This window comes from Camelus dromedarius, chromosome 2 (assembly GCF_036321535.1).
Source record: "Camelus dromedarius isolate mCamDro1 chromosome 2, mCamDro1.pat, whole genome shotgun sequence".
Taxonomy (NCBI): domain Eukaryota; kingdom Metazoa; phylum Chordata; class Mammalia; order Artiodactyla; family Camelidae; genus Camelus; species Camelus dromedarius.
The window spans coordinates 11327844-11355057 of NC_087437.1; the positions used below are offsets into that span (position 1 = coordinate 11327844).

Here is a 27214-nt window from a genome sequence, read left to right on the forward strand (position 1 = left end):
TGTGTATATATAACTGAATTGCTTTGCAGTATACCTGAAACCAACATTGTAAATCAACTACATTTCAATGAAAAAATAATAATTTAATGGTAAAGAGCTCTGATGCTAGAGCCAGGCTGCCTGGTGCAAATTACATTTCAGCTCCTTCGTACTTTTCTTAGTTTCTTATTTAATTTCTTAAACTTTTTTTTCAAAGGTTTCATAATAGCTTGGTTGTTGCTGCGGATTCTCCTTCTGGTGGCTCACGCCTCTCCTGCAGCTGTGTGCGTGATGGTTTGCTCTGCTTCCCTTCATGAATGTTTATACCATTTGTCAACTGGTTTCAAGGCGCAAAACGGTGACAAAAACTGGAGGAAGGGGACACCAGGCTAACAGACTGTTCACATTTGAGGAACAGGTATCATTTAGTCTCTAAGTGGCAGGCACTGTGCTTTACATACATTATCTTTCATCTTTACAACAAATCTGAAACCTGGGTATTATTACCTCATTTAATATTAAGTGGACTCAGGGTCAAAGAAGTTAAAAAAAATTTGCCCTGAGTGTGTAAATTAAAGAGTATAAAGCCAACCTAAGCTTGTCTGACTGTAAAGCATAAGATCTTAACATAAAAAAAAGACACAAGTTATTCACTAATACACTCTTACTGTAAAAAATGTCTGCCGCTGTGTGTCGAGTTAATATTACCATCTTTTTTCATTTCACTCTTTCCTTTTTAAGGTATCTACTGTCACAAGGGTGATGTGTATCCGGGAAACTTTTTCTGTGTGTGCACACGCAACTATAGACTTTTAAAACTATATCTGGGATCATACTAAATGAATGGTTGCTTTTCCATTACATTTTGCTAAAACCACCCTTGTTGAAAAATATGTTTTCTAGTAGCTGCTTTAAATAGACCATCATTTATTTGAGCATTCCAATCTTTCAGTAATATAAACAAAGGTGCAAAGAAAACTTTTGAACACAGATCTTTGCGCCCTTGTGTGAGTACTTCCACTGGACGGACTATTCTAAGAATGACAGCTGGGTCAAAGCATGTCTGCATTTTACATTATAATAGATGCTGCGGAATTGACCTTGCAAAGCTCGTGGTCCCCCCACCGCGCCATGATGCATCTCAGTGAAAACCGAAATTGGGTAGAATAGAGCCCTGAATTGCTGAGGTTTGCCTTCCTTTGACATTGCTGTTCCCAGCTTCCCCTCCCCTTCTCTCCAACTGATGGCTTTTTTTTTTTTTTCTTTTCTTTTCTGGCCCTTCTATTTCTACCTGCCCTGGGCTCCTTATGGGCGCACCTCCCTGCCTTTGAAGGATCAAGTCTCAGTGCTCTCTAGCATATCCCAGAAGCTGGTGGAGAGCACTTACTCTCCCGTTGACGCTAAGGCTGCTCCCCAGTGCCTTGAGGTAGACGAATCACACCTGGCGCTCTCAGTAGGGACCGCCCTCCCTGATGGGTGGGGAGCAGGGGGCAGAGAGAAGAGTGGAAATGGATGGAGCAGATGGTCTACTACTGGAGGGCTCAAGCTTTTTAATCCTCCACCTTCTAAAGTACTCATTTACCTGAAGATGTCCTTGTATTTTTCTCAAGGACAAAGATAGCAATCCCCTGCTGAAAATGTGACTGTCTAACTTGAAAGATTATAATGCACACAGACTTGACTTTGCGTCTCTCATTTTGAGAACCCTTTGTTATTTGGGTAAATGAGAATTTACATCATTTAAAACGGTCATTGGTGATTTGATTCATTTGTTTTCTTCCTTATGAAGACCATGAGTTAATAGTCTGTGCTTTTGCTCACATAAGATATTGTTTTAAAAATTACTTTAACTCATCTAAATCTTGGGGACAGTTTTAATAAACTATAGTATATCTATAAGCAAGAATAATCTACAGCCAATAGAAGTCAGGATTCAGAAGAATATTTAACGACAAGGGAACAGGATGTATGTTTAAGCATTAACAGCTGGTTAAAAATGGTATGCCTAGGGTGATTCCAAGTTTGTAAAAAACAGATATGCACAGAAAAAAAGACTGAAATATAATAAAGATTTTTATACCGCTTGTCTTTGGAGGATGGAATTACTGATGATTTTAAAAAGTTTCCTTTTTTTAAACTTTTGGGAAATTTTCACTCTTTGTACATGGGAAGCTTTTATAGTGAGAAAAAGTAACTTTTTAGTAAGATGATTTTGACTATCTTTTCTTGCCTTCCTGGGCATCTGAGATGAAATTCTCTTGGTTTTAACCACAGAGCAGACCCACGGAGAAAGTTCAGTGCAATCACCAGATTGATCTTTTTTCTGATGTAACCAGGGAGGTGGGTCATTCCCTGCCTTGTTTCTCCCACCAGGTTCCAGTGTTTCAGGAAGGTCCCTGGTTGACCTCAAGGGCAAACGTGCAAGTGTGGAGGTCTGACTGCCTGGGTTCAGCAGGGCTGAAGGTCCAGCTAGCTACAGGGGCACGTGCATCTGTCTCGGACCCATCCTTGTGGGACTGGTGGGACCTGCGGTTCCTGGAGAGAAGACCAAAAGTGCATGAGAGGGTTCAGTGGAGAAGCTTTGTAAGAACTTGGATGAGGAACAGGGATCCAGCCAAACAGAGTGGGAATCTCAGAAGAGCTCAGGTCCCAAAGGGATGTGTCACTAGGCTAAGTGATTAAGCAGAATACTCATTTGGCAATTAAAATAAGCCAGGCCTAAAGGAAGGGCTAATCAGGAATAGGGAGACACAGAAGGCTCCCCAGGTGCACTCAAGGAAGGGAAGAAAAAGGGCACATCCCCCTGTGTCCACTAGGTGGCAGACCCCTTCCTTTACCAGTACTAAGACTTGTGCATATTCTCAGGCACTTTCTGATACTCAAGAATCACTCAGATTCCTGGGCCCCTTTCCAGAGCTTCCAATTCAGTAGTCTGGGCTGGGGCCCAAGATTCTGCATTTCTAAGAAGGTCCAGGAGCTGCTAGTGCCCCTGGCTGGTCAACTTTGAGCATCATCTCAGACTCTGGGAAGAGGGGAGGTGGGCCGGAGTATGGGGATGAGCAGTCAGTTCAAGTTGTGACAAAAACTCAAGGGAGGGGTGGCGTTGTGGTAGGAAGGTGGCTTGGGGAAGGGAGTGGGGTCACTTGCTTCCGGTTGGAAATAGCCTCTGGTCCTAGAACAGATTTGAATTGTGGGATCTGCAGCAGAATGTCAGGGCTCTAGGGCTCTCCATTCATTGAAATGGGTTACCAGTTAATTTCCTTAGAATGACTGGAGCACAGAGGAGCACACGTATATGCAGACTAAAATGACCGCGGTATTCAGATCAAAACGAAAAACAAGACATTAGGTACACACCAAAAATCAGTCTAAAGAAAAACATTAAGAATGCTGTAAAGAGTAAATCAGCAAATCTCAGACAACTTGAAGTGAAGGACCATTTAAAAAATAGCCAGTCCATCATGGCCCAATACGCGGGATTTGCTAAACAAGACTTTTGCATAGCTCTGGCCCTCAGTGGCTGACCAGGCGGGTTTGACAGTACCCAGCTGGACTCTACCCTGTTTAGTGAGATGAAACCACAGATCATGCATTTGAATGCCAGTGGCAGTGCTACTTGCCTAGGACACTTCTAAAGCTTCCTCTCAGTTTCTCTACCTGCATCAACAGAGAGAGAGAGGTAGGAAGTAACAGTTTGCATAAGAGCCCCCAGCCATGCTTGGAGGTGCACTGGTCTAGACCGGGCAGATTACTGATCTGGGAGATGGGCTTTTGCACAACTTCAGGGAGTCTATTTGTTCTTTGAGCTCCCACACTGCAGATTCTTTTTTTTTTTTTAATTGAAGCATAGTTGATTTACATTGTTGTGTTAGTTTCAGGTGTACAGCACAGTGATTCAGTTATACATATATATGTATATTCTTTTTCAGATTCTTTTCCATTATAGGTTATTACGAGCTATTGAATATAGTTCCCTGTGCTCTTCGGCAGGAACTTGTTGTTTATCTATTCTGTATATAGGAATTTGTATTTGCGAATCCCAAACTCCTAATTTATCCCTGACCCCCTGCACTTTTTGTATCCTTTAAGGGTCATTTTAAGAGTCCAATTATATTTGGGGGGATCCTTGAAATGGGGCTACTTGGAGATATTTTTGGTTCTGCTGCTATTTCTTCCAGGACATGAAGGACGATGTCCTGCACAGAGTAGGCACTTAATACACAGTGATGGGATGCATGCATGGGATTGTAGCCCAAAAATAAGAAAGCAGATGTGCTTGGGGGGCTGGAGAGAGGGCCAGGAAATAAATGCCCAGCAAAACAGAGCTCTGCTCACAGAGAATGTATGGAGGTAGCATGAAAGCAGAGTAGATGGAGGGGGGCCAACACCAAAAAGAAAAGAGCAATCAGTCAAGTTGTTTCCCCTGCCTCACTGCTCCCTCACCAAAGGCAGGTGTCCACTGGGAATGAGTGAAATGCAATTAATGAGGTTTTGGCCATGACAGCATAGGTTCCGAGCATCTTCATGCTGAAATAAGGCACCTGCCTCACCTCCTTGCCAACGTGAACCCTGGTTGCTCTGGAAATTACCTCAGTTGTTTTCCTTTTTTTTTTAATTATTACTTTTTTTTTAATGGAGGTACTGGGGATTAAATTCAGGACACTGTGCATGCTAAGCACGTGCTCTGCTACTGAGCTATTTCCTTCCCTCTGTTTTCCTTTTAAAACTAGAATCCTGTGGAAGGACTTTAATAATTTCATTATATTTTCGTATTAAACAATTCTCTGACTTTCAGCAAAAGAGAGCTAAATGAATCCAAAGTGGATTATCAAGCCTAACCTGCCCGAAACATCACCTCTCACCCCACACTCAACTGTCCTGGTTTCCTTTGCCATCCTTTACCAGGTGCACAGCGCAGCCAAGGGAAGATTTGTGATTTAATGATGCATGGCTAATAATAATGATCACAGTAAGAAGAAAGCTGCTGTTTAGACAGCATCACGTGAGAAGTAGCATGCCAAGTGCTTAAATAAATACATTACCTTATTCAGTTCTATCAATAATGCCATAGGTTTGCTCAAGGACAGAAAGTAGAAGGGCTTGGGTTCTAGCCCAAATACGTCAGACTCAAAAATCTGTGGTCTTCCCCACTGGATCATACTCAGGGTCTTGAATCCAAATAGCAACTCTTTCCTTTTGCTTTCAAGGTGAATCAACAAACTGGAAAGTGTAGAGTGTCGAGAACTCTAGATACCCCAGGCCAGGGAGGGTATAGCTCAAGTGGTAGAGAGGATGCTTAGCATGCATGACGTCCTGGGTTCAATCCCCAGTACCTCCTCTAAGAATAAAGAAAGAAATAAATCTAATTACCTACCCCTGGCAAACCCCTCCACAAAAAAAAAAAAAAAAACCCCAAGGCCAAGATTTCTCACAAAAGACGGAGACATAGATGGGCCCTAGGAATGAATGAATGAATACCAATTGTGAATAAATCAGATTTAGCTTGTGAGGTCTTTAGATCATGAGGACACTGCAGTTTCCTGTAAACCCAAGACACTTCACTATAAACCAAAGAGTGACATGGTTCTGATGCCAGCTCATAAAATCTAAAGATACAACCTGGTTACAAATTCTAAGACTCACTCTCAATTGTATTTGAAGTAAATGTACGCACACACACACACACACACCCCTGTACTATATTCTGACTCCTTTGAAAAAAACTTGTTTTACTCTTTTTCTAAATATCCTTTTCAATTTCTCAAATCTTTTATATAATATAGATGAGGGACAATTCCAACACAAACCCTCCCGAAGAGAACATAGTTTTGACTGTGTTCAAATCAGAGCTCATACCGCTATTTTATTATTATTTTTAGATAATCCTATCTTCATCGGAAACAATCTGCACATGCAACTTCCCAGGTCAACTGCTGGTTCCAAGGAGCCTTTGAAGTGTCTTTGGGAAAGCTCAAGGACCAGCAGTTTTTTGAGATGGATAAATTCAGTCATGTGTTTATGTTCAAGTTAGAACAGTTTGCAAAAGTCCTTCATGGGTCCTATATAGAAGTCCTTACAAACTTTCATGAATGTATCTTGGTATGTGATTGCCAGGTTTTTATACACACCATTTAAACCTTTATCATGAGTCAAAGTCCTTAAAGAAAATGGACAAAGACCTTACTTTTAAAAATGCTAAATTGAAGAATGGGGAGTCGCATGAACTTGGACTTTTAAAGACACAAATTGATTTAAGAAGCAAAGATTTTGGGGAGCCCTAAGACAATAAAGCGATCAGCACCAAGACATCTGTCAGGGCGGAGGGGACCTGAGGTAAAGACCAGTTAAATCTAATGCAATCAGGAACTTAGGCCAGTTGAACATTTTGTCATGAGGTGACAACCCCCTAACACCATAATCTTGCCTTTCAGGATGATGACACAGGACTTAATGAGTAAAAGAAAACAACTTCAGACCTCTCTTTTGAACATGAATTGTCTACTTAGGTTAAAGGTGGACTGTGAGATCCCATTAGCTACAGGCACAATTGGGAAAAGTAATGGCCACAGACACACATACACACACACACACACACGCACACACGCACATACACACGTGCGCTGCAAAGCAAGTAGTTATGCAATGATAGCAATGTCTGTTTCTACTCAGATTCGAAAACAGAATTAAAGCCAAAACTAACAACCCTCCTGCTAATTAGAGAAATAAAAATGTCTCCCCAAGCACCCCAACACAATATGAAACTGAAATGAATTGCTTTCCTTTGGAACCCACTTATTTATTTACGTTTAAAAGAAGATTCGGGGATAAAGAAACTTGGAAAGAGAGCAGCTGGGGAGCCCAAAGACACCGCGCACGGAGTCCAGGAGTCGAGCGCACACACAACAAGAGCTCGTTTCCTTGCTGCAACCCTGGATACCGTCTAACAAAAATCTTGTTACCTTTACACTTCTTCTCTTCCGTCTGGAAGGTCTGGGCACTTGGGACACTCGGATCGCTCACATCGTCCTGGTCCAGATGGAAGATGGAGCTGGTCCAGGGCGCCTGGATGAGATGCGGCGACGACTGTTCATTCTTCAGCGAGCTGCGCCTCTCCGGGGGGCTCTTCCTGCGCAGGCAGCCTTCGGACATGCCCACCAGCTTCCAGTCCTGCTCGCGGTCCGGACAACGCTTCGGCTTGTCCCAGGCTGGAAGGCCATTTTCTGGAGGGTTGAAACACAGGAGATGACGAGCTGTTGGCATGGCCAAGACTGGGTTGAGTTGGAGAGCTTTGGAAGGCAAGTTGTTTCCCAATTCTTTCGGGCTGACCGGGTTCACATGGCCCTCCGCTTGACGGCAGTGGTAAGATGCAGGGGGTACCAGCCTCGGGCATGTGGCCACCGCAGCTGGATTGCCTGTCGGAGTAATCAACACCTCCCCCCTGGCTTTTAGTGCCTAGAAAGACATCAGCATCCCCACGGGAAGGCTGCCCTCTTGCCCGTCCCGCTCCAACAGCAATGACCCTGGAGCAAGTTGACACCCATTTATGTGACTGCTTAGATGACCATTTGAGGTCTTGAGGGTCAGGGCTGGCCGTGGACACTTTTCAGAGCCTCAGGACATAAAACGTGCAGGGTTCGGCCTGGTTTGACTTGGGTTTTATCACAGGCTGACCTGAGGGGCACCCTGTTCCTTAAGTGGGACATGCCACGTGGCTGCGCAAGACTGACAAGTCCATTCTCCTTGCTACCCTCCACTCCCCAGAGCCTACAACAGCGGGAAGAGAAACTGTGTGGGTGGTTTCAGTGTCGTCCCAAACAGGCGGTGAGATCAGCTGAAAAGAGCAGATAGTGCTTCAGTGTGGGGCGATTTACAACCCTAATCATAGAATGAAAGACCCCAAATCTCTTTGGTTGAAGTAAAGGCAGTCAATGGCTTATGTATATAGTATTGTTTTCTCTATTCAGTTTATAGGGGCTTGAAGGTCTGCTCTCTAGAAAATGAGGAAAAAACCAGAATAATATAATGAATATAACTTTCTCATGCTAACCTTCCCTGGTGGCATGTTATACCTCCCTGAATATCTTTACTGAACGTGGAAATGAAGTAGAGAGTGAAAACAAACAAGCTAATATATAGACTTGTAGATGCATTCACATTAAAACACAGAGGTCATCTGGCCATCTGTATTTCCAGAAATTCTTAGGCTAAGGTCTGTCAAAATGCAAAAGCAAAAGAAAAAAACTAACATAAATAGAGTTCTACTTTTAAAGTGATTATAAACAGTGATCGAAAGACAGCAATTTATAAGTGACATTTTCTTTTACGTTGAAATAAAGGACCATACGTATGTGCATCAGAGAGACAAGTCCATCCTGCTCTGTGCAGAGTAACTGGGAATTTAAAGCTGCTTTCCAACATTTAAAATGAATTTTAAATTATTTACTGCAAGGCTTAAACATGTTTCAGGTTTTCACAAGCACCCTCTGTAAAGCTACTAGATGTCTCCAGGGATGTGGGGGAGGGTGGTTTCTCTAAGCATCTCATCTGTCCTCAGCCCCTTTTGGAAGCTGCATTTATCCTTCCTGGTCTTTGGGTTACTGGGTGGAAATCCTGGTACCCATACACTTGATTTCTAGCACAGGAGAAGACTGTGAGCGACTATGACAATAGAGGAATAGCTAACACACGATTTCTCCATCACAGTAAGTGGAAATGCTGCAATTAGCAATATCCTAACTCGGCCAGTAAGCAACGATCCCCTTTAAAAAAAAAATCTTACAATACTTTTGGAGGTAATGTTTGATCTTATTCAGAAAAGAGCCATGAAAATTCACCCTGTGTAAGGGGCATCGGGAGAGGTGAGTTACCCAGACCTGGGATCTTTCTCCTCAGTTTACATGCTGCTGTTTGATGCGTGGCGAATCAGAAAGGTCTGGACCCAGCTGTGCCGGCTACTGGTGCAATTACAGACACTTAGTCTCACTTTCCATGAAAGGAAAACAACAGATTAAGATCTTGGGAGACTGGATTGCATTTTGGACTACACATATCTATGTAGAATCCTTGCAGGTACCTATTATCCAGGAGGGGTTGAGGTTTTCATGATCTAAATATAAAGCCACTGAATGCAAGGGTCAGTTCTGGGCCCAGAGAGATTTATTTTGTTTCTACAGACGTGAAAAGCCTTCTCGCCCATGCGTGCTTCTATGGTGTCTACTCTATTTTCAGGGACTCTAAATCTTTGGTACCTCGCACTGTGTAAAGCTCCATTTTAAGTCATGTTCAGGTTATCATAGTATTTTGTAGAGCCTCCAACATTTGTTTTTTCTGCAGAAATTCTTAATATTTGGTATTCATTCCCCTGCCTGAACAGAAATTAAGAAATACAGCCAAACTGGGTAGTCGCAGCTTCCTAGTGAATGGAGCTGGGCAACATGCGTGGATGAGATGCTGAGAGTGACTCCACCCAAGGGGACAGTCATCCCCAAAGCTCAGCTGGTTAAAGTCCACTCAGCCTGTCCCCTGCGCCAGCAAGAGCAGGGATTTCTTCTAAGCAAGGGAGGCTATGTGTGGGGTGAGGTAGGGGATAGGATCGCCCTCTGTTTTCCTGAGAAAAGAAGCTGTGGTGGTTTGGGGAACGGGCTCCATTCGTGGGAGGCATTTATGAGCTCAGAATTACTGTCTGTAATTACATTCATGATAATGATATTCAGTTGCTTAACGGCAGGTTTATTGGTCGGGGCTCTGCTGGAAAATCTGGGGACTGAAAAGCCCTGGCTGGGTCATGGGAAAACTCAAGAGGGGTTTGTTTAAGGAGGATCCTCCCGGGAACAGCGGGCACATGTAATTCCTACGCCATTCCCAAAGAGGGATGAGACAGGCTCCTTAAATTCTGCCTGGGAGGCTGTGAACTGTCACCTCCACATTTGCTTGGCAGTGATGGTTTTCAGGGATTTTCTGCTATTTCTTTTTTTTTTTTTTTCCTGCTTTTTCTATGTCTAATGTCCATATCCTTCCATTCCCCCAAACTCAAACCAATGAGATATGTCTTTTTAGAGGGATTAAAAAATCTCAAAATATTAAATTTTCAAACGTTGGTGAGCATCAGAGTCACGTGAGATGGTATTAAAGGCAGAAAGACCAGGCTTCCTGAAGCCGGATGGGGCCAGGGCACTTGTATACTGAGCAAGTTCTCCAGGTGTTTCTGATACCCAGTGGAGTTTGAGATCCACCCAGTTAAGAAAATCTAAGGTTAGAAAACAAATTATTGACATGTTTCAGATAAGAGTGCAATCTCCTTCTCAGACTCTCACTGTTTTACTCAGCCTTGGACTAAATTTGCATTATAATTAAAACTTTCATCAATTGTTTTAGAATCTACTGCGTGAGGCATTAGAAGTCAGCAGTTAATTGGATGTTATCTTGTTGATTGCAGGCATGAACGTAAATAAATATTCATTCAAAAAGCCTGCTGCTCTGAGGATTATACGGGACACAAATGTGCACAGTAGTAGAAATACATTTTTATTTCTAAAGGAAGATTCTGGAGATGATCATATCTTCTGTCATATGAAGTATGGGTCTTTCAAGGATCTCAGCTAACATGTGGTTTTTAATATTTCATATTCTAGACATCAAGACGATTCATCAATTTAATTTGTCAGTTATGATGCAAATGAATAATTAAGTAGAATCAAAGGAAATGACATGTGAACTGTTACTAAAATAACCAGACACACACTGGCCTGTGTGTCTCCAGGGAGTTTAGATTTGAATGACTGAGTCTGTGTTCGATGACCATAATTCTAGCGATTGACTGACCTAAAGGGTTCTTTTGCAAAAAGAAACAAACATAAATCCCATTAACGCGACTACCTATATCTCATCTCTGGAAATTTCCTTAAAGATGATAAAAACCAAATCCATCCAGCAGAAAAGGGAGAATGATATGAACAGACTCAAATATTTCAGGACACAAAAGCAAGCTGATACCTTAGAAAAGTAGAAGGCAAAAGAAATAAGATTATAATAAAGTGTTCAGAAAGGGTCAGTGGAGCAGGCTGGGATGTCATGGCACCAACTATGAGTGTTTAGTTTGCATTAAAAGACCATCAAGATGAGGCACTGGGTCCCCACACCATATTCTGCATTCGGGGATGTATATATAACGTGCTTTGCAAACCCAGGGACTGGGTAGAATTACCACAGCCTGCTAAGTAGGCTGTCTCTCATTTCCATTTAAATATTTGCTTCATTGAAATGTAGTTGATTTACAATGTTGTATTAGTTTCTGGAGTACAGCGCTGTGATTCAGTTATATGTATACCTATAAATATATACATATTCCTTTTCATTACAGGTTACCGTAAGCCACTGAATATAGTTCCCTGTGCTCTACAGTAGGACCCTGCTGTTTATCTATTTTGTATTTAGTTGTTTGTACTTGCTAATCCCAAATGCCTAATTTATCCCTCCCCCGCTGCTTTCCCCCTTGGTAACCATAAGTTTGTTTTCTATGTCTGTGAGTCTCTTTCTGTTTTGTAAATAAGTTTGTTTGAGTCATTTTTTAAAAAGATTCCAAATCAACTATACCTTCAATTTAAAAAGAATGGGGAAAGTAAATAAATTAAGAAATAAATCCTTATAGCAAAACAAAAAACCAAAACAAACAGAAAAAACAACCTCCTGTCCCATAAGTTTCACCTTGTTGAATTCTCAGACTATGTACACATCAGCTGATTTACTCGTGGGGTCACGTAAAGCAGGAGACTAAGATTTGGCTGAGCACCCACTGTGGGCCAGGTACAGAGCTGGACGCTCGGACTCATCTTCATAGCGTCCCTGGAAGTACACAGAGCTATGCTGCTCGAGGGACAAGGAAACTGGAAGTCAGAGAAGCACCTTCATCTGCCCTTTCATGGCCTTTGTACGGTTACCTGATACGTTCTCATTGTTTGCCTTAGTTGGGTGAGTTGCCACAGATCTATTAATAGCTATCATTTGATTACTACTTTGAAAGTTCTTTATAAACGATGTTTATCATCTTGTTCAGTTTTTCCAATTGACTCATTTATGTTCACAGCGGGTCTCCCGGCTTTTACTCTCCACCACCTACAACCTCCCGTCCACTCAGCAGCCAGAGTGAGCCTTCAAAGATATACAACGGAGCTGATTTCTCTGCTGCTTAAAGTCTTCTGGTGACTTCCCATCAATACGGGAATGAAGACCTCATTTACCAGCCTACCCGGCTGAGCCCTCCTGGGGCTCTGCCCCACTCTCTGTCCTCTGGCCAGTGGGCTTCTGACCTGGGAAGCACCTTCCCACCCAGCATCTTGGCAGAAACTCTCCCCTGTGCCTTGAGTCCCCTTTCCGGATCCTTATGTAACCACTTCCTATTGTACCCCGAAAGCTGCAAGGATCCAACTCCCTCTTTCTTTTATATGAAGGTTAGATTTCCCCTTTTGAAGAACCTGTCAGGGTTGCATTTCTCCATGAAGACAACCAAAAATGAAAAGCCTGATGGGTTGGACCCATGTACGCCTTGGTGGAGGGAGGAGGCAGGGAGGCTGGAAGATCAATGTCCCAGCTCTTCTATACAGTGCCTGGAAGGTCTCATCTCGGGAAGATCACTTCTTGTCTCCAGGCCTCAGTTTTTCCATCTGTAAACTGGCAATGTAATATTGCCCATGGGATTTTTCTAAGGCGCAAATGAAATAATGCATGGGAATGTATTTAGTGATTAAGTGCAATTCAGGGTACCCAGTGCTGTAACTACCTAATCAATGCCATGTGTATGACCACATGGGTCTCTTTCTAGCCAAAGGGAAAAATACTATTAATAAAACAGTATGTTACTTTTACTAATAAAAAATTCCATATTCAATGGATATATCGACACCACTACCGCCGTCAAACACCACTGCCACCTCCACTCCCATTACCACCTGGTCCTAAACAGAACATTGTGTAGGCGAAGTTGTTTTTGGTGACCTCCCACTTCCTTTTGACCCCCTTTCTTCTTCCTTCTCCCTCTTCCCAGGTATTTGCTATTTCCATGCTGTCCTCTGGGTGCTCAGTCCCCACTGTGGGCGGATCACTTATTCACAGATCTCTTAGTAGCCTTGGGCAAGTCACTTCACTTCTCTGTACTTCAGTTTCCTCCTCTGTAAAATGGGAACATTCTCCTCTAGTAATGATTAAATAAGGTAATACACAAAAAGCTCTCTAAACAGTGTATGGCACATTGTAAACACTCAGTAAGGGTTAGCTCTTTCCTCACGCCCTGAAATGATCTCTGCCTTTGCCCCATCGTCCAAACTCAGGTTCTCTAAACATGATTTCCAAAGAACATCTCCAAAAGAAAGAAGTTTGACAGATGACTTCCCACTACCATGTTAATGGCTGGGAATCTGGGATGAGTCACCCCTCTCAGCAGATTGTGATTTTTTAAAGAGGATGCTTGAAAAGTGTAGGGCTATGGCCCAGGAATGAATGTCTAAAACTGGATTCCTGACTGCTGTGCAAGGCAGGTGGGAGAGACAGTTTGGTGAAGTCCATGTTCAGAACAGGATTAAGGCATTTCCGTTATGGCTGGCCTGACCGTCTTCACACCTGGCTTGCTTAGCTTGGTGGGTCAAACAGCACAATAGTGAAGACACAGATTTGATCCCTACGCAACCTTCAAGACCTACCTCATTGTTTAAGCTCTCTTGAACCAATCCATCCACCCTCGAACTTTTATAACACTTCCCCTGTCTCTCCCACCCTCCACGTGTGACTTTTTACCTTGTGATATAATCATTTACATACATGTATAAATTTTTTTGTTAACACTTTATTGCCTAGCACCATGTCCTATTTAATATTTATTGTCCCCTAATAATCTGGTAATTGCAAAGAGGAAACTGTCTCCTAGGCACAGACTCTATGCTTATTTTCTTACCCAAACGCTACTGGTGGCTTCATTACTATTAAAACCAAGTCAGTGCACATTTTCTACTACCAATAGTACTATCGGCCCCAAAGTGCTGGTGAAAATGAAAACTGTTCTGCTTTTTAGGGGCAGGATAGGAGAGTGGCTAAGACTCGGGGCTCTGCTAGTCAAGGTTCAAATTGTAGCTCTTCCACTTTGCTGTATGACTTTGGGGAAGTTGGATCTCTCTGCAGCACACCTGTACTGTCAGCTCTATCTCTTCTGTAAGGGAGGACTTACTGTGGCCTCCTAGTGTGTCAGTGGTACCCACACCTCTTCTTCCATTACTGGACTCTAATGGGCTTATCCATCTCTGAAATCCCGTAGCGCAAAGCACGGTGACTTAACATGACAGGACCTCAATATATATTATTTAGAAATAATTGAACATAATCTAGACAGGACAAAATACCCCTGAGTCTGAGCAGAGCACACACAGACTCTGATCTACCCAGGAATTTCTACCCACAGAACATCCATGGGAGACAAGTTAGCCGACTGCTCAGCGCTCTGCAGCAAAGGCAGTCCCACCAGAGACAAAGGCTGCAGCCCAGGCTGAGGTGTGCCCTGCGCACAGAGAAGACAGAAAGGGCAGCTAGGTGACTCCGTTCCTCCTGGTCCCAGGCTGGGTAATCTCACTGTTTTTATTTTGGCGTTTGTACCCCGTGAACACTCCGCCGAAGCCACAAGTGAAGTCCACGGTGTGCTCCCCAGACCACGTGTGTGACATTGCTCCGGAGAGATGCCACCGTGTGGCTCCGTGTCTCGGGCCATCTTCTCAGGATCTCTCCTGGACCAGCTCCACTAGTCTAGGTGCATCTGGAAGTGGGTGGCCGGCCACCAGGGGACAGGCTGCGGGCTTGACTCCCTGGGCCTTCGGATCTGCCTAGGGTGGCATCACCTGGCCTGGGAATCTTCCAGAGGGGCCTGAGGGTGCGGGGTCTGGGCCGCCATCTACTTCCATTTACAAAGGTCTCACGGGTGGCGCTTCCCCACTGGAAGCCATGAGACTTGTAAACTTAGAATATGTGGGCAAGAAAGGGAGATTTCTCTGAAAGAGAGGAAAGTCAAATAGTTGACTATTTTTAAAGGATATTCACCAGCACTGCCTTTGAGATTTGTGAGGGAAGGGTTACACAAATTTGCTGAGTCTCATGGTAACTACCCCACAGGGTCGGTGTAAGTATGACATGAGCCCAACATATGGACAAGGTCTAGCACTGAGCAGAAATGCAGGTGCTCACCGTGTTTCCTTCCTATTTTACTACTGATCATTATGGATCAAAACCACTGTTCCCAGTAGGCGAGAAGGGACCCAGTTCAGCGTGGGTCCTTGCCACACAGCCAGTCTGTGGTGACTTCCTCCTCCTTTGAAGAACATTGGTTATTTGATCTAATAACACACAATTGTGTATGTTTCTGAGATCTTACTGGTATCTGTTCATATTCCCAACATGAAGACTTGGCTAGCCCTTGAGATGGTGACCAGATACTGCTTTGATACTCTCCACAATTTAAACCTGCAAAATGGAATGAAATGTTCTGGTCACTGTAAGACGTATAAAGGAATGGGTCCCAGCAGGGAGGGGGTCTTCCAGGCCACTAGCTTCTAAAGGAATTGCGGCTGGGGAGAAGAAGAGAGGAAGGAAGCCACACGTATTATTATCTACATACACAATAATAGCAATAATACTGGTAAAATGTACTGAGCACTTACTATATGGACTAGGCACCATAAATAAAAACTATTCCTCATTGAGCATCTCCTGGGTGTCAGATAGCATCCTGAGTGCTTTTCACATTATCCCATTTAAGTTGCATAATGATATCAAGAAATAGGTATGGCTTCTGTCATTTACTCCAGTGAGGAAATAAGGATGGAGGGAAGTGTCTCTATTTAGAATGTTACAATGTACGGTAATTCTTAGCTCACCATTTACACTTGTGAGCTCCTTAACAGCTGGGACCACGGCTGGTTTAGCTGTGTGCCCGGCACGCAGCATGGAGCCTGGTCCCCCGACTGCTCATTGCCTGGAGTGAAACTGAACTGAACCGGGCAGCCTCCGCATCTCCCCGCTTCCCCTCCGCAGCCCAGTGGGAACTGGGCATCGGTGAGAGCGTCCTTCTCCCCTTTGTGCCTGTGCTGTTTTCCCGCTGCTCAGCTAGGTACCCTTCCCTGGGGTCTTCTCTCAGGCTCCACACTGTTTCCCCTCAATTCTCTTCCTGTCTCCTCCTCCTCTTTCCAAGCGCTGCGTGTCCGTGGTTCTCTCATGGTCTGGAGCAGAGGTCTCTAAAGAAACTGGATGCTGGGGTTTGAGAAACAAATAATGACCTTATGTTTATATTTTAATTTGAAAATTTAAAAAGAAAAGCTTTTCCTGACGTTGTACTGATGTACTTACAGAATGAATGAGTGAATGAACGAATGAATGAAATACCGAGAGTGAGGTAATAAATGTGCTCCGGCAACCCAGTCAGGGCGTATTCCTCTGGAGAACAAACGCTGCTGCACTCCTGAAATTTTACAGACAAGGACTGCTGAGGCCCTGCTCAGCCTTTGTCTAGCTACCTGAAACACAGCCTCGAGATATCTTCTTGTAGGCAGAGTCTTGCAGAATTGGCCTCTTTGTTCAGATGCTGCCTTCCGTTGCTCTGTGGTTTTGGTTTTCCTTTCCTGAGCGCCTGCCTATTAATTTTCCCTCTTGCTCAGCTTGGCCCTCTCTGCCCCTGCGTACTGGTGCACTTAAGTTTGCTATCGCAGAGGTTTTTCTCTGATTTCCCTGGCAGGGACTCTCAGTCCATTAAGTGAGGGAGATCTGGGACCTACTAAGGGAGAAACACATTTCCCCTTATCTGGCGGTTCCCACCTCTCCAGTTTTCTTGCCTATTCCATCAGGCAAACAGTATCCCAATGAAAAACAATCAACATAGTTCTGGAAGTCACAAATAATTATTCTGAAACTAGAAACTACGATGACCATCTCTTGATAATAAGTTAAAACCATGAAACACCTTTACAAGTCTGAGTTTAGAACCTTTAAATGGGACGCACATGAATCTCTTTTCAAGTTTAGCCTGAAACAAAGGTAAAGACCAAACAATGAAACACGTGCTCCACCCCGGTGGAGCTTCACAGCGGGAAAACATGGCAGTGACCAGGGCCACCTCATGAGGACTTCCCCACAGGGGGGCAGGCTGACCACTGGAACACGGACCAGAGGCCCCGCAGACTGGGAAAGGGCTTTCCGGAAAACACAGTGGAATCCTCCCTGAGGACTGGTCATTGGTTTTCCATAATTCAGATCGGATCTCATTAGAGAATCCTCAGGTCAGATGACTCAAACTTGGAGGTAATTACTCTAAAGGCCACAGAGATTCCATTTAGGATATTAAGAAAGCTACAGCTGTTGCAAAACAATTCATATTAAAAGAGCCACAAACACATAAAAGGGAACAGATGTTTGTTGTCAGGATTAGATTTTTCCTGCGTGAAAGTTCAGATCATCATGTTTATTCTTCTTGCCAATCTGAATTCGCTTTTTTATTTTTAAATTTTTTTATCAAAGTGTAGTCAGTTACAATGTGTCAGTTTCTGGGGCACAGCATAATGTCTCAGGCATGTATATACATACATATATTTGTTTCCATATTCTTTTTCATTATAGGTTACTACAAGATACTGAATGTAGTTCCCTGTGCTATACAGAAGAAATTTATTTTTTTTTAATGTTCTCTATATATAAACCCACATTTTTAAAGAAAACAGAAGGTAGCTTGTAAGTTTGGCCCCATTTTATGTTCCCAAACTTGAAATACACCTTCCAAAAGTAGGAAATACATGTGAATCTGTCCTAACTTTGGAAATTAGGGCTGGGATATAATATGCGGACATAGAACACATTTTGAAATTTACCGTTTATCAAATAGAGAGACACAATGTAACTCTTGGGTAATCAGGACGATTTTATTTCATTATTTATTTATTTCTGTAGTTTAAAAAAAATTTTTGACAGTATTTTTTTGGGGGTTGGGGAGGTAATTAGATTTATTTGTTTTTCTACTGGAGGTCCTGGGGGTTGAACCCAGGAACCATGCTAAGCACACACTCTACCACTGAGCTATATGCCCTCCGCACTAATCAGAACTATTTTATATATCACACTTTAAAAGAAGTCATTACTTGGCAGCAAAACACACCTATTCTATCAATGAATTACACTCAGGGATGAACAAAATGGACAAAAATATATCCTGGTGCTAATAAACTACAGTAACACGTAGGCCTATAGAGTTCTCCTCCTCTGAGTTTTCATAGGATCTCACTACCACTTTCCAGATATCGTTTTGTGCAAATAAGTAACTGGCATCAAGAGCAATGCGGATATTCCCTTCATTTACGGAGGAACCTTTTCTACCTGGAGAAGTTGGGTTTTCCCTTTTGTTCAGGAACAAGACGGCAGCCACGGGACCCACATCCTCCTCACCTATGGTTATGATGGCAGGCAAGCTTCTTCAGGGAGGGCAGGGCTCCGTGAGGGCGGGCACCTGGGAGATGTGCTCAGGCCCTCGGGATACCATTAACGACATGGAGGCCATGTTTCCTTAAGTGGCCCTGTGTGGAATGACACCGCTACCAGCAGGGTCTGTGATCTTCCCAAGGAGGATCTGACTTCTCTGCGTCTCACAGTCTCGTACCAACAGCAGAAACTGAGGGGAGGATGAAACTGCTTCCTCCCTTCCTGTCTTGTGGAAGATAATTTAGCCCTGCAGATGGGTCAAACTGCCTGGTGCAATCTGCTCTACAATGTTTTTCCAGTTCAGGAAAATCAAGAGAAGAAGGTGGAATTTCAACTGCCTTTTTTCTTAGCTCTTTGCCCTTCTCTTGAACTTTCTGATTACTCAAAATAGAGCCAGCGAAGTTGGAGCTGGAGAGGGTGTCGGACAGTGAGTCCCGGTAGGTCTGTCCCTCTCCAACCAGCTTGCCCCCAGTGAGGGCCAAGCGTGCCCCACGTCCCCTCTGTCCTCAAATGGCTTGTGAATATCTCAGGCCTTGTTACCCTAATGTGTTAGCATCACTGGGAGCTTGTTAGGAACGTGGGATTCTGGCCCCAGAACTGATGAATCAGAATTGGCATTTTAACGAGATCCTTGTGTTATTCACATACACACTGATGTCTGAGATACTCTGTCCTAGGGCACAGTCTCCGTATAAAGTAGCGGGGATTGGTTAAATGTGTGGTTACCCAATTTAAACTTTGGGTGGATTTAATATTTACTAGAGGGACAGAGAGAGAAGATTTTCCTATCAAGGAATCAGAGGGGAAGCTAGTATTTGATGGATTGCAGGTGAGGGGCAGTAAAGACATGTGCATTTAAGGTCTTTATTTCCTACATGGTGAGTTGGCAAGTTTGGTTCTTGAAATGGGAAAATCCAAACACAAAGATTTCTGATTATGAAATTTCCTCTCTAGAGACATCCAACAAAATAATAAAAGTAATAGCTCACACTGAACACTAGTGTTTACTAGATGCCAGGTACCCATTCTGAGCACTTCGCATTTAATCTTCACGATAACTCTATGAGGAAGAAATAGTGTCCTCATTTTTTAGATGAGGGAACAGGGGCACAGAGAGGATTAACAACATTAACAACCAGGAGTTAGTGGCAGAGTTGAGGTCCAAACCCAAGGAGGTCGAGCCAACCATGCCACACCTCTGCTGGTTGTGGGAAGCCAACACCAGATGACTGAGGTGATTGCCACAGGCCAAAGAGCTAAATTCTGTGGACTTAAGAGATTTGAAATAAAGAAACAAAAGCTCAGAGAGGTCTTGTTCCTGCTCAAAGTCACCCAGACGAGGGAAGTGCTGGATGGCACTTCTGATAATTCCTCCCATGATCTTGTAATTGAAAACATACATTTTTGGGGGGTCTACACCAAGGATTTATTTCTCAATCTCCACGCTGTTGCAAATTCTGACATTTTCACTCTATACCTCAAACAGTAAGAGCTGTTTTTCTCATTAAAACTTTTTTCTTCCAGTTAATTTACCAAACCAAAGACAGCTGTGCGGGGAGCGATTCCGAGTTCCCACACTGACTGCTGTGAAGATGTCCTCAAGAGGCTGATGTTTATGGTGGCACGGGTTCTGCCTCCAAGTGGCCCAAAAACTTAGGAAGAAGACAAAAACAAGCAAAACACCCAAGGTAAGGAAGAACTGATTTGTGTCCTCGCTGCCCAGCATGAAAGTTTAAAAGGCCACCTAATAATTTAAAACTGACAACAGAACAATTTCATTTTGAGTTCATGATATGTGAGGTGAGCCTTATAGAAGGCCTACTGTGTGCCAGATGTGGTGCACACAGTGTTTTATTTATTCATTAGAACAACACCATGAAGGAGAGGCTGTTATTTGCCTCATTTTGTGGATGAGGAAACTTTTGGCAGAGAGAGCAAAATATTGCCCAAAGCTATAAATAGTAAATGGGGAGCTCTTCTCATACCCCCTTGGTCACATTCTACAGGTGCGGTGATGGTAGCCCAGAGAAGAAAAACATTTGCCCACAGTCACAAAGCTAGTTCAAGGGCAGTGCTGTGTCTGGCATCTTCCTCAAGATGGACCACGCTGGCTTACTGGCAAGTGGGAAATCCTGTGGAATAACAGTGGACCATTGCTTAGCATAAACATCGCTTTGAGAGGGGCTCATTTATTTCCTCAGGAAGTATGGCTTCAGGAAGCAAAATCTCTCTTCAAAAAAGGATAGAATCAAATCCCGTATTTCTTTGGAAATGTAGGAAGGACATCATGTCCAAATGAACAGACTCATCTGATTCTGACCACAGAACCACAGATGCTTGAGATACAAACATTCCCAGCTTTATGAAAGTCTGGCCTGAGATATTTTCTGATCAAACAGTAACCAAAAGAAGAACAAACATTGTGCTGTTAGCAATTATCCCAGCTGTCTGGTATATGTCCACAGACGACAGCTTCTGCAGGAGGAGTCGAGCTACCAAAATGGTGGTGCCAAAGCAACCTCCAACCAAATAGGGCTGTTGGATTTGTGTGGGACAATGTGGCAAGTGACATGGAAGGTGTCAAAAAACGATCCACATGTGCTCCCCTAGCCGATGGATGGCTTTCTCCCTGGGGTTTCTCTGCCTACAGCTGCCTCAATTCTCGGAGTCCATTTGCCTGGAAAGATGAGAAAAGGCACAGTGGAGGAAGGAAACTGCCAGAGGGAGGAAGATGCTCTGAAGAAAAGCCCCATTCTGCACGTTACCTCCATAGGAGGGTTACTCAGTGGGTCCGTATACTGACCCCAGACAGACAGAGAGACCGAAGTTACCTCGAGCACCTACAGGGCTGCCCCTAGGCTGGCAGTCCTCATCCAGGCTTTTTGCCTCCCTGGAGACAGTTGGCAATGTTTAGAGACAGGCCAGGGACACCGCTAAACATGTCACAATGCCCAGGCTGGCTCCACAACAACTAGTTATCCACACCCTAATGTCAATTGAGCAGAGGTTGAGAAACGTGCCTGCAAAACTGTGAGGTGAGTGAGATGCATGGCCTCTGATTCAAAGTGCTCTTCCTCTGACTCCGGACACTGCAGTTCCTCCTCTAGGCCTCCTCCCATCTCCTCCCCGCCAGGAGGAAAAGCCTGATTGAATTAATACACACCAAGGTATGAATGACTGATGGATCCTGCACTAGCAAGAACGCCTGTATTTTAAGTGACTCGCTAATTTAATCTAACCTCGACTCCAATCCATGACATTTTAGCGAGGATGCCGTAACAACACAGACCCTTAATTTCAGTAGATGAGGAAGATGGTGAAATCTGCAAAGCATGGCTCACCTTTTTAAGTCACAATCTATAGAAACAAATCAGTGATGTGTTCCTATTGGGATACAATCATGACTACTTTGTTTTATTACAAGCAGTTATGTGCACTTGGTATTGATCACAGTTGCTTTCCAGCCAGGGAAGAAACACTGGAAAAAATTTCCTGTGCCCCAAACAAAGCTTATTTACTTTCTCTTCATTTCTAATATTGACTTGTGGATTTGATACCATGGGTCCATCCGTTAGGTATTTGAACCGTCCTTGTTTCCGTAAGTCCCAGGCTGTCTTCTCCTCCCTGGACTGCTGCGGACCTGTATCTGGATGACGTGCTGCGTAGGCTTTTATTTAAAGCAAATGAAGCAGACACAGCGTGAGCAAAATCATCAGAAGTGAACATGAGCTTCAGAGTCATTTCTTCTCAATTTAAGGTTTAGAAATGGAAGGCTTTGCAACTCCTTATGCCAGTGTGTGACGGTGCCAAGTTGAAGTACTCCTCCCGTGGCAAAGCCACACTGGTGTGACTTCCCAGGTCACTTTTCTTTGCTCTCCAGATTCCTTGTCCTCCTGACCAGCAGCTAGGGACATGTATGGTCGATTGATGTGCACCAATATTCCATGCCGAATTTCAGAGGCAATTAACTAGCTCAATTGATCCTCATCTTACGGGCTCTAAATGGTAAAATTCAGAGAATAATTGGGGCTAAAAGGGACCTCAGGGCTCACGCCAGTTCAAACACATCATGGATAGAAAAGGAAATTGGAGTCCGAGAAGGTGGCCTGGTTCCATCAAGGCCACTTTGATTGGTTACAAGCAAAACCAAGCTTGACCACCCACAAGTGTGCTGACTCCTAACACAAAGTTCCACCAGGAGCCTCCCACGTGGCACAGGGAGAGTAGAGAAGTCTGGGGTGAAACCGGGGGAAGGCAGGTAGCCCTCACCCAGATGGAACAACCTCCTTGCTCCCAGAACCTGCAGGCCCTGTCTTCCATATCTCTCATCTGGCCTCAGGACTAAGGCAGCTGCTGATCGTTAAGGATGAACTAATACTGGGCTGAAGCATTCAGATGGTTCCTTGTGCCAAGATAATCAGCAGAATTTCTAAGCTAGTACCCCCCTGGGGACTGACAAATGATGGTATTCTATGGAGGTGGGGGGTGGGCAACTCTGGCAACATGGTGTGACGTCAACCATGGGCTTGGAGGACAGCGTGAAAGGCCACAAGGGTGCCAAGCAGACCTGACCCCTAAACAGAAAGAGGTCCCCCAAAAGAGAGGGCGACAGGGATGATTGGGAAGTATGGTGAAGTGATCATTGGACGGACAGCCTGTTCCAGGCCCAGGAACCCCATACTCTGGCCAATTTAATTCTTGCCCTCTTGGCCAGTGCATGTGGCCTTTCTTCAACTAATTTGCATCTCATGGGAAATTCTTGTGATGGGTTAAGGCTTGACAGGGTCAGGAAAAACAGCATATTCTTAGTCTTGGCAATGTGGAATCTTGAGCATGCCTCTATTAATGAAACATGCTGTGGACCCTGTGGTTTGAAAGGAGAGAACATTTACCATGGCTACAACTGCCCTGCCTGAAAGCAGAGATTAGGCTCATCACAGGTCTGGTCAATATTTCCTGAGTGCTTGCAAGAGAAGGGACTGGGTAAGAAATCTTTGTCTGGAAAGGAGAGAATAGTTGGATGTATTATGCCAGGGAGGCCAGCAGTGAAAAGATTCTAGAAGTTTTAGTAATAGATTTTCAGTGATGTTTTCTTTCATAAACATCCTAAAAGGATATTTAAAATGAGTGGAATAGCCAAGACATGGAAACAACTTAAATGTCCATCAACAGATGACTGGATAAAGAAGCTGTGGTATACTTCTACAATGGAATACTACTCAGCCATAAAAAAGAATAAAGTAATGCCATTTGCAGCAACATGGATGGACCTGGAGAATGTCATTCTAAGTGAAGTAAGCCAGAAAAAGAAAGAAAAATACCATATCACTTGTATGTGGAATCTAAAAAAAAAAAAAAAAAAAAAAGACAAATGAACTTATTTACAAAACAGAAACCGACTCACAGTCATAGAAAACAAATTTATGGTTACCAGTTGGGGAAGAGGGTGGGAAGGGATAAATTGGAAGTTTGAGATTTGCAGATACTAACTACTATATATAAAATAGATAAACAACACGTTCATACTCTATAGCACAGGGAAATATATTTAATATCTCGTAGTAACCTATAATGAAAAAGAAAATGAAAATAAATATATGTATGTTCATGTATGACTGAAGCATTGTGCTGTACACCAGAAATTGACACAACATTGTAAACTGACTATGTTTCAATTACACACACACACACACGCACACACACACACTAAAATGAATGGGCAAATCTCAAGGATCAGGCCTGGAAAGTGGGCCTGGAAGACCCGTTTCTGAGTCCCACCCATGACTCTTTACTTCTTAGACTGCTGAACGGGTTGTTCAGGAAAGCTGGATGGCGTTTGGTCATGGGGTATATCAGATGTGCTTGAGCGAGATAACAAGACAGCTGCATTTGTCCCCTCACACTTTCCTGGCAGGGGTTGGGGCATTGGGCCTGGAGACATTGAGGTGGTGATGGTGATGATAATGGAGTGTATTGTTTACTACTTGAGCTCGCAATGGTCCAGCCATGGTGCTAAGCACGTTATTTCTTTTGACCCTTACATTAGTATTGAGACAAATAATGGTCATCCCCATTTCACAGATGAAGAAACTGAGAATTAAGAAAGGGCAAGCAACTTGCCCAAGGTCACAGCTGAAGAGGTGGAGCCACACTGGATCCCAAGGGGATGTGACCACAGGACTGTGCCCTTGGCCCCTCAGCGGCATTGTAAGGGGTGAGCAGTGCAGATATGGTTTGAGGCATTAGAAATGGTTGGCACAGAGCTAGCGGGAGTAAGAGGGTATAGACTTTCCTGGTTTGGAGACATATCATCCTCATATTTTGGCTGCCCCTCTCCCCTCCATCCTTGTCCACATTTAAAAGAATAAGATAAAAGTGAAAAAAGAGAAATTAAACAGAGCTTCATGGAAAGAATGAAGCAAGAGAGTGAAAGCCAGGCAGGTTTTCAAACAAACCAATCTAAAGTTCCCCTTGTCTTTTTTAGAAATTATCCACAGCAGTAAAACAAAAGCTGGGAGACGAGGAGTCAGGGAGGACCGGCGGTGAGGGCTCCTCCACGTGGGATCTCAGGGGAGAGTCTCAGCCAGAAGACCAGGCCTCCATGGGGCTGGGATGCAAAACCCCAAACTTTCCCTCTCTTGGGTGCCTGGCATGCTCTTCCTGACCCATCCACAAGAGGGACGGGCCCCTGCAGCCTCACTGCCCTCAGGGACCCACTTGGCAGCTCTGAAGACCCTCCTTCTCTGATCTGTAAAGGATGCTTTGTGATGTAAAGGCCACCTCTGTTGTTTCTGTTTACTCTTGTTGGAACTGAAACAGGATTTGTAAATAGCTCAAATTGTAATGTTTAAGCCCTTGCACCTTCAACACACCTCATGGAATCCTCACTCCATTAATTCCATTCCAAACAACAGGAACTATATTTCAATAATAATAATAAAAAAAACCCAAGACAAATGAAAACAAAAAGAAAACCAAAAAGCATCTGTGTTGTGCACTGCTGCGTAGCCAAAAATACGTTCCTTTAGGTTCATGGCCTTAGTTTTTCCACCTGTAATTTCAGGGTGTTGGATTAGCTGGCCTTTAAGATTCCTTCTAATTCTAAAGCTCTTGTAAGTCTTCTTAGATGTTCAAAAAATACGCATTGGTGTGTCCAACACTGACTTCTGGACACTGTGAGCTCCTCATAGGTAAGAACTCTTTCTTTGTTATGTTTATGTGCTAGAATCCAATCTCTTAGATGCTCTAATGTAAAATTTAATTAGAATTTTCTGTTGGGAAAAGCTCAGAGAATTTACTAATGTTCTGATTTATGCCAATGATTTCTTGATCGAATTTGGAGCACGGTATCAAATGATTGAAATTCTCATGAATATTTCCATTATGCATTACTGAGTATGATCGGCTATTTTATATTCATTTACATAGACTTAATCTTTGAAGAATGATTTTTGTAATAATACTGAAAGGCTTTTTTGATTGAAGGTAGTGCCAGCAGTAATTGGTATTCTGATGGCTTCATTTATAGTTCTATTTCGCTGAATAATACAGGAGCATAATTCCTACTTAGAGGTGAGAAAATTGGAGTAGAGAATATTCAGAATTTTCTCATTCAAAAGGTTCATAAAAGGAGTATTGGGCGAACTATGAGCAATTAAAAAAGTTTGAAAAGGCCCAGGGGAAATTATACAATGATACGAGGCAGCCTACGCCACTTTCGTGAAAAATCTTATGCCTTCTGGTTTTTGAAAAATAAGATTCTTTTCTGTGTATCTGTGTAGTGTGGGAACATTGGTCACGCCATCCTGCTTCTTAGAAGTACCAGATTATATGTGTTGTACTGGGGACTGAACCCAGGACTTCACGCAGGCTAAGCATGCGCTCTACCACTGAGCTATACCCTCCTCCCTAACTTTAAAAACACTTCTCTTTATTAGTAGCTACAGGGGGCTGTGTATCTCCTCCCGTTTTCTGCTATCACTCCCCGCCTCCTGTGATTACATCATGCTCCATCCTACCTCCTGGGGGGGGTGTGGAACCTCCAGGAAGATGCTGTGTGGTGTGAGCCCTTCACCCTGCCTGGCATAGGAACTTCTGCCTATTGAAAATGAAGTAGTAGTAATGCCAGCAAATGTTGTACGATGCTTATTTTATCAGAGGTTGCAGAAGGGAAGAGGCTGTCTTAAATATGACCTATTTCCTTTTGCCTGAATTATTTGGTTCATATGTTATATTTAGAGTACTACTTCATTAAAAACATCTTTCCATAAAATAATAAAGAAAAACAAAGGTACTTCTTGTCTCTCACTTTTTAGAAAAAGAAGGGCCTTACACAGTACAGAAAATTCTTTCAGGAAATCCTTAATAGGATGTGGAATTTGAATGTGACACGGAAGAGAAGGCATGAATTATGGGAACGCGCTGAGCAAAGCTGTGAGAATGTGACCTCACCTGCAAAACAGACTTTCAAAAACCTACAAACACTCATTTACATCTGTTTTTTTTTTCTCCATTATGGTTCAGTAATTCTATGGGCCATTTCTCACCGTTAAATTGACATCAGTGAGGGCCCGCCCTGGGCCAGGTACTCTCAGAGGAGGGCTGGTCCAGGTTGAGCCCCAGGGCGCCCCACCCTGCGTTAAAGGATTTACATACAGCCTCCACCCTCGCCGGGTCCTTTGGGAAGAGTTCAGTGTTGTCAGCACTGGGAGTTTTAAAAGCTTCCCAAATGGTCCAGACTGGGCAC

The 27214-nt window shown here is 43.5% G+C and overlaps 1 protein-coding gene across 6 annotated transcripts in view; it reads right to left on the reverse strand.

Annotated features, from left to right (window-relative positions):
• Positions 1 to 27214, reverse strand: part of THRB (thyroid hormone receptor beta) — a 382589-nt gene that overhangs the window by 67654 nt on the left and 287721 nt on the right. For 5 of the 6 annotated variants that reach the window (XM_031434127.2, XM_031434053.2, XM_064491121.1 and 2 more), the window contains exon 4: positions 6939 to 7199. The exons of the other annotated variant lie outside the window; for it this stretch is intronic. In XM_031434127.2, the coding sequence (XP_031289987.1) occupies positions 6939 to 7199 (261 nt within the window). The remainder of the gene's footprint in view (positions 1 to 6938; positions 7200 to 27214) is intronic. 6 annotated transcript variants of the gene reach the window in all.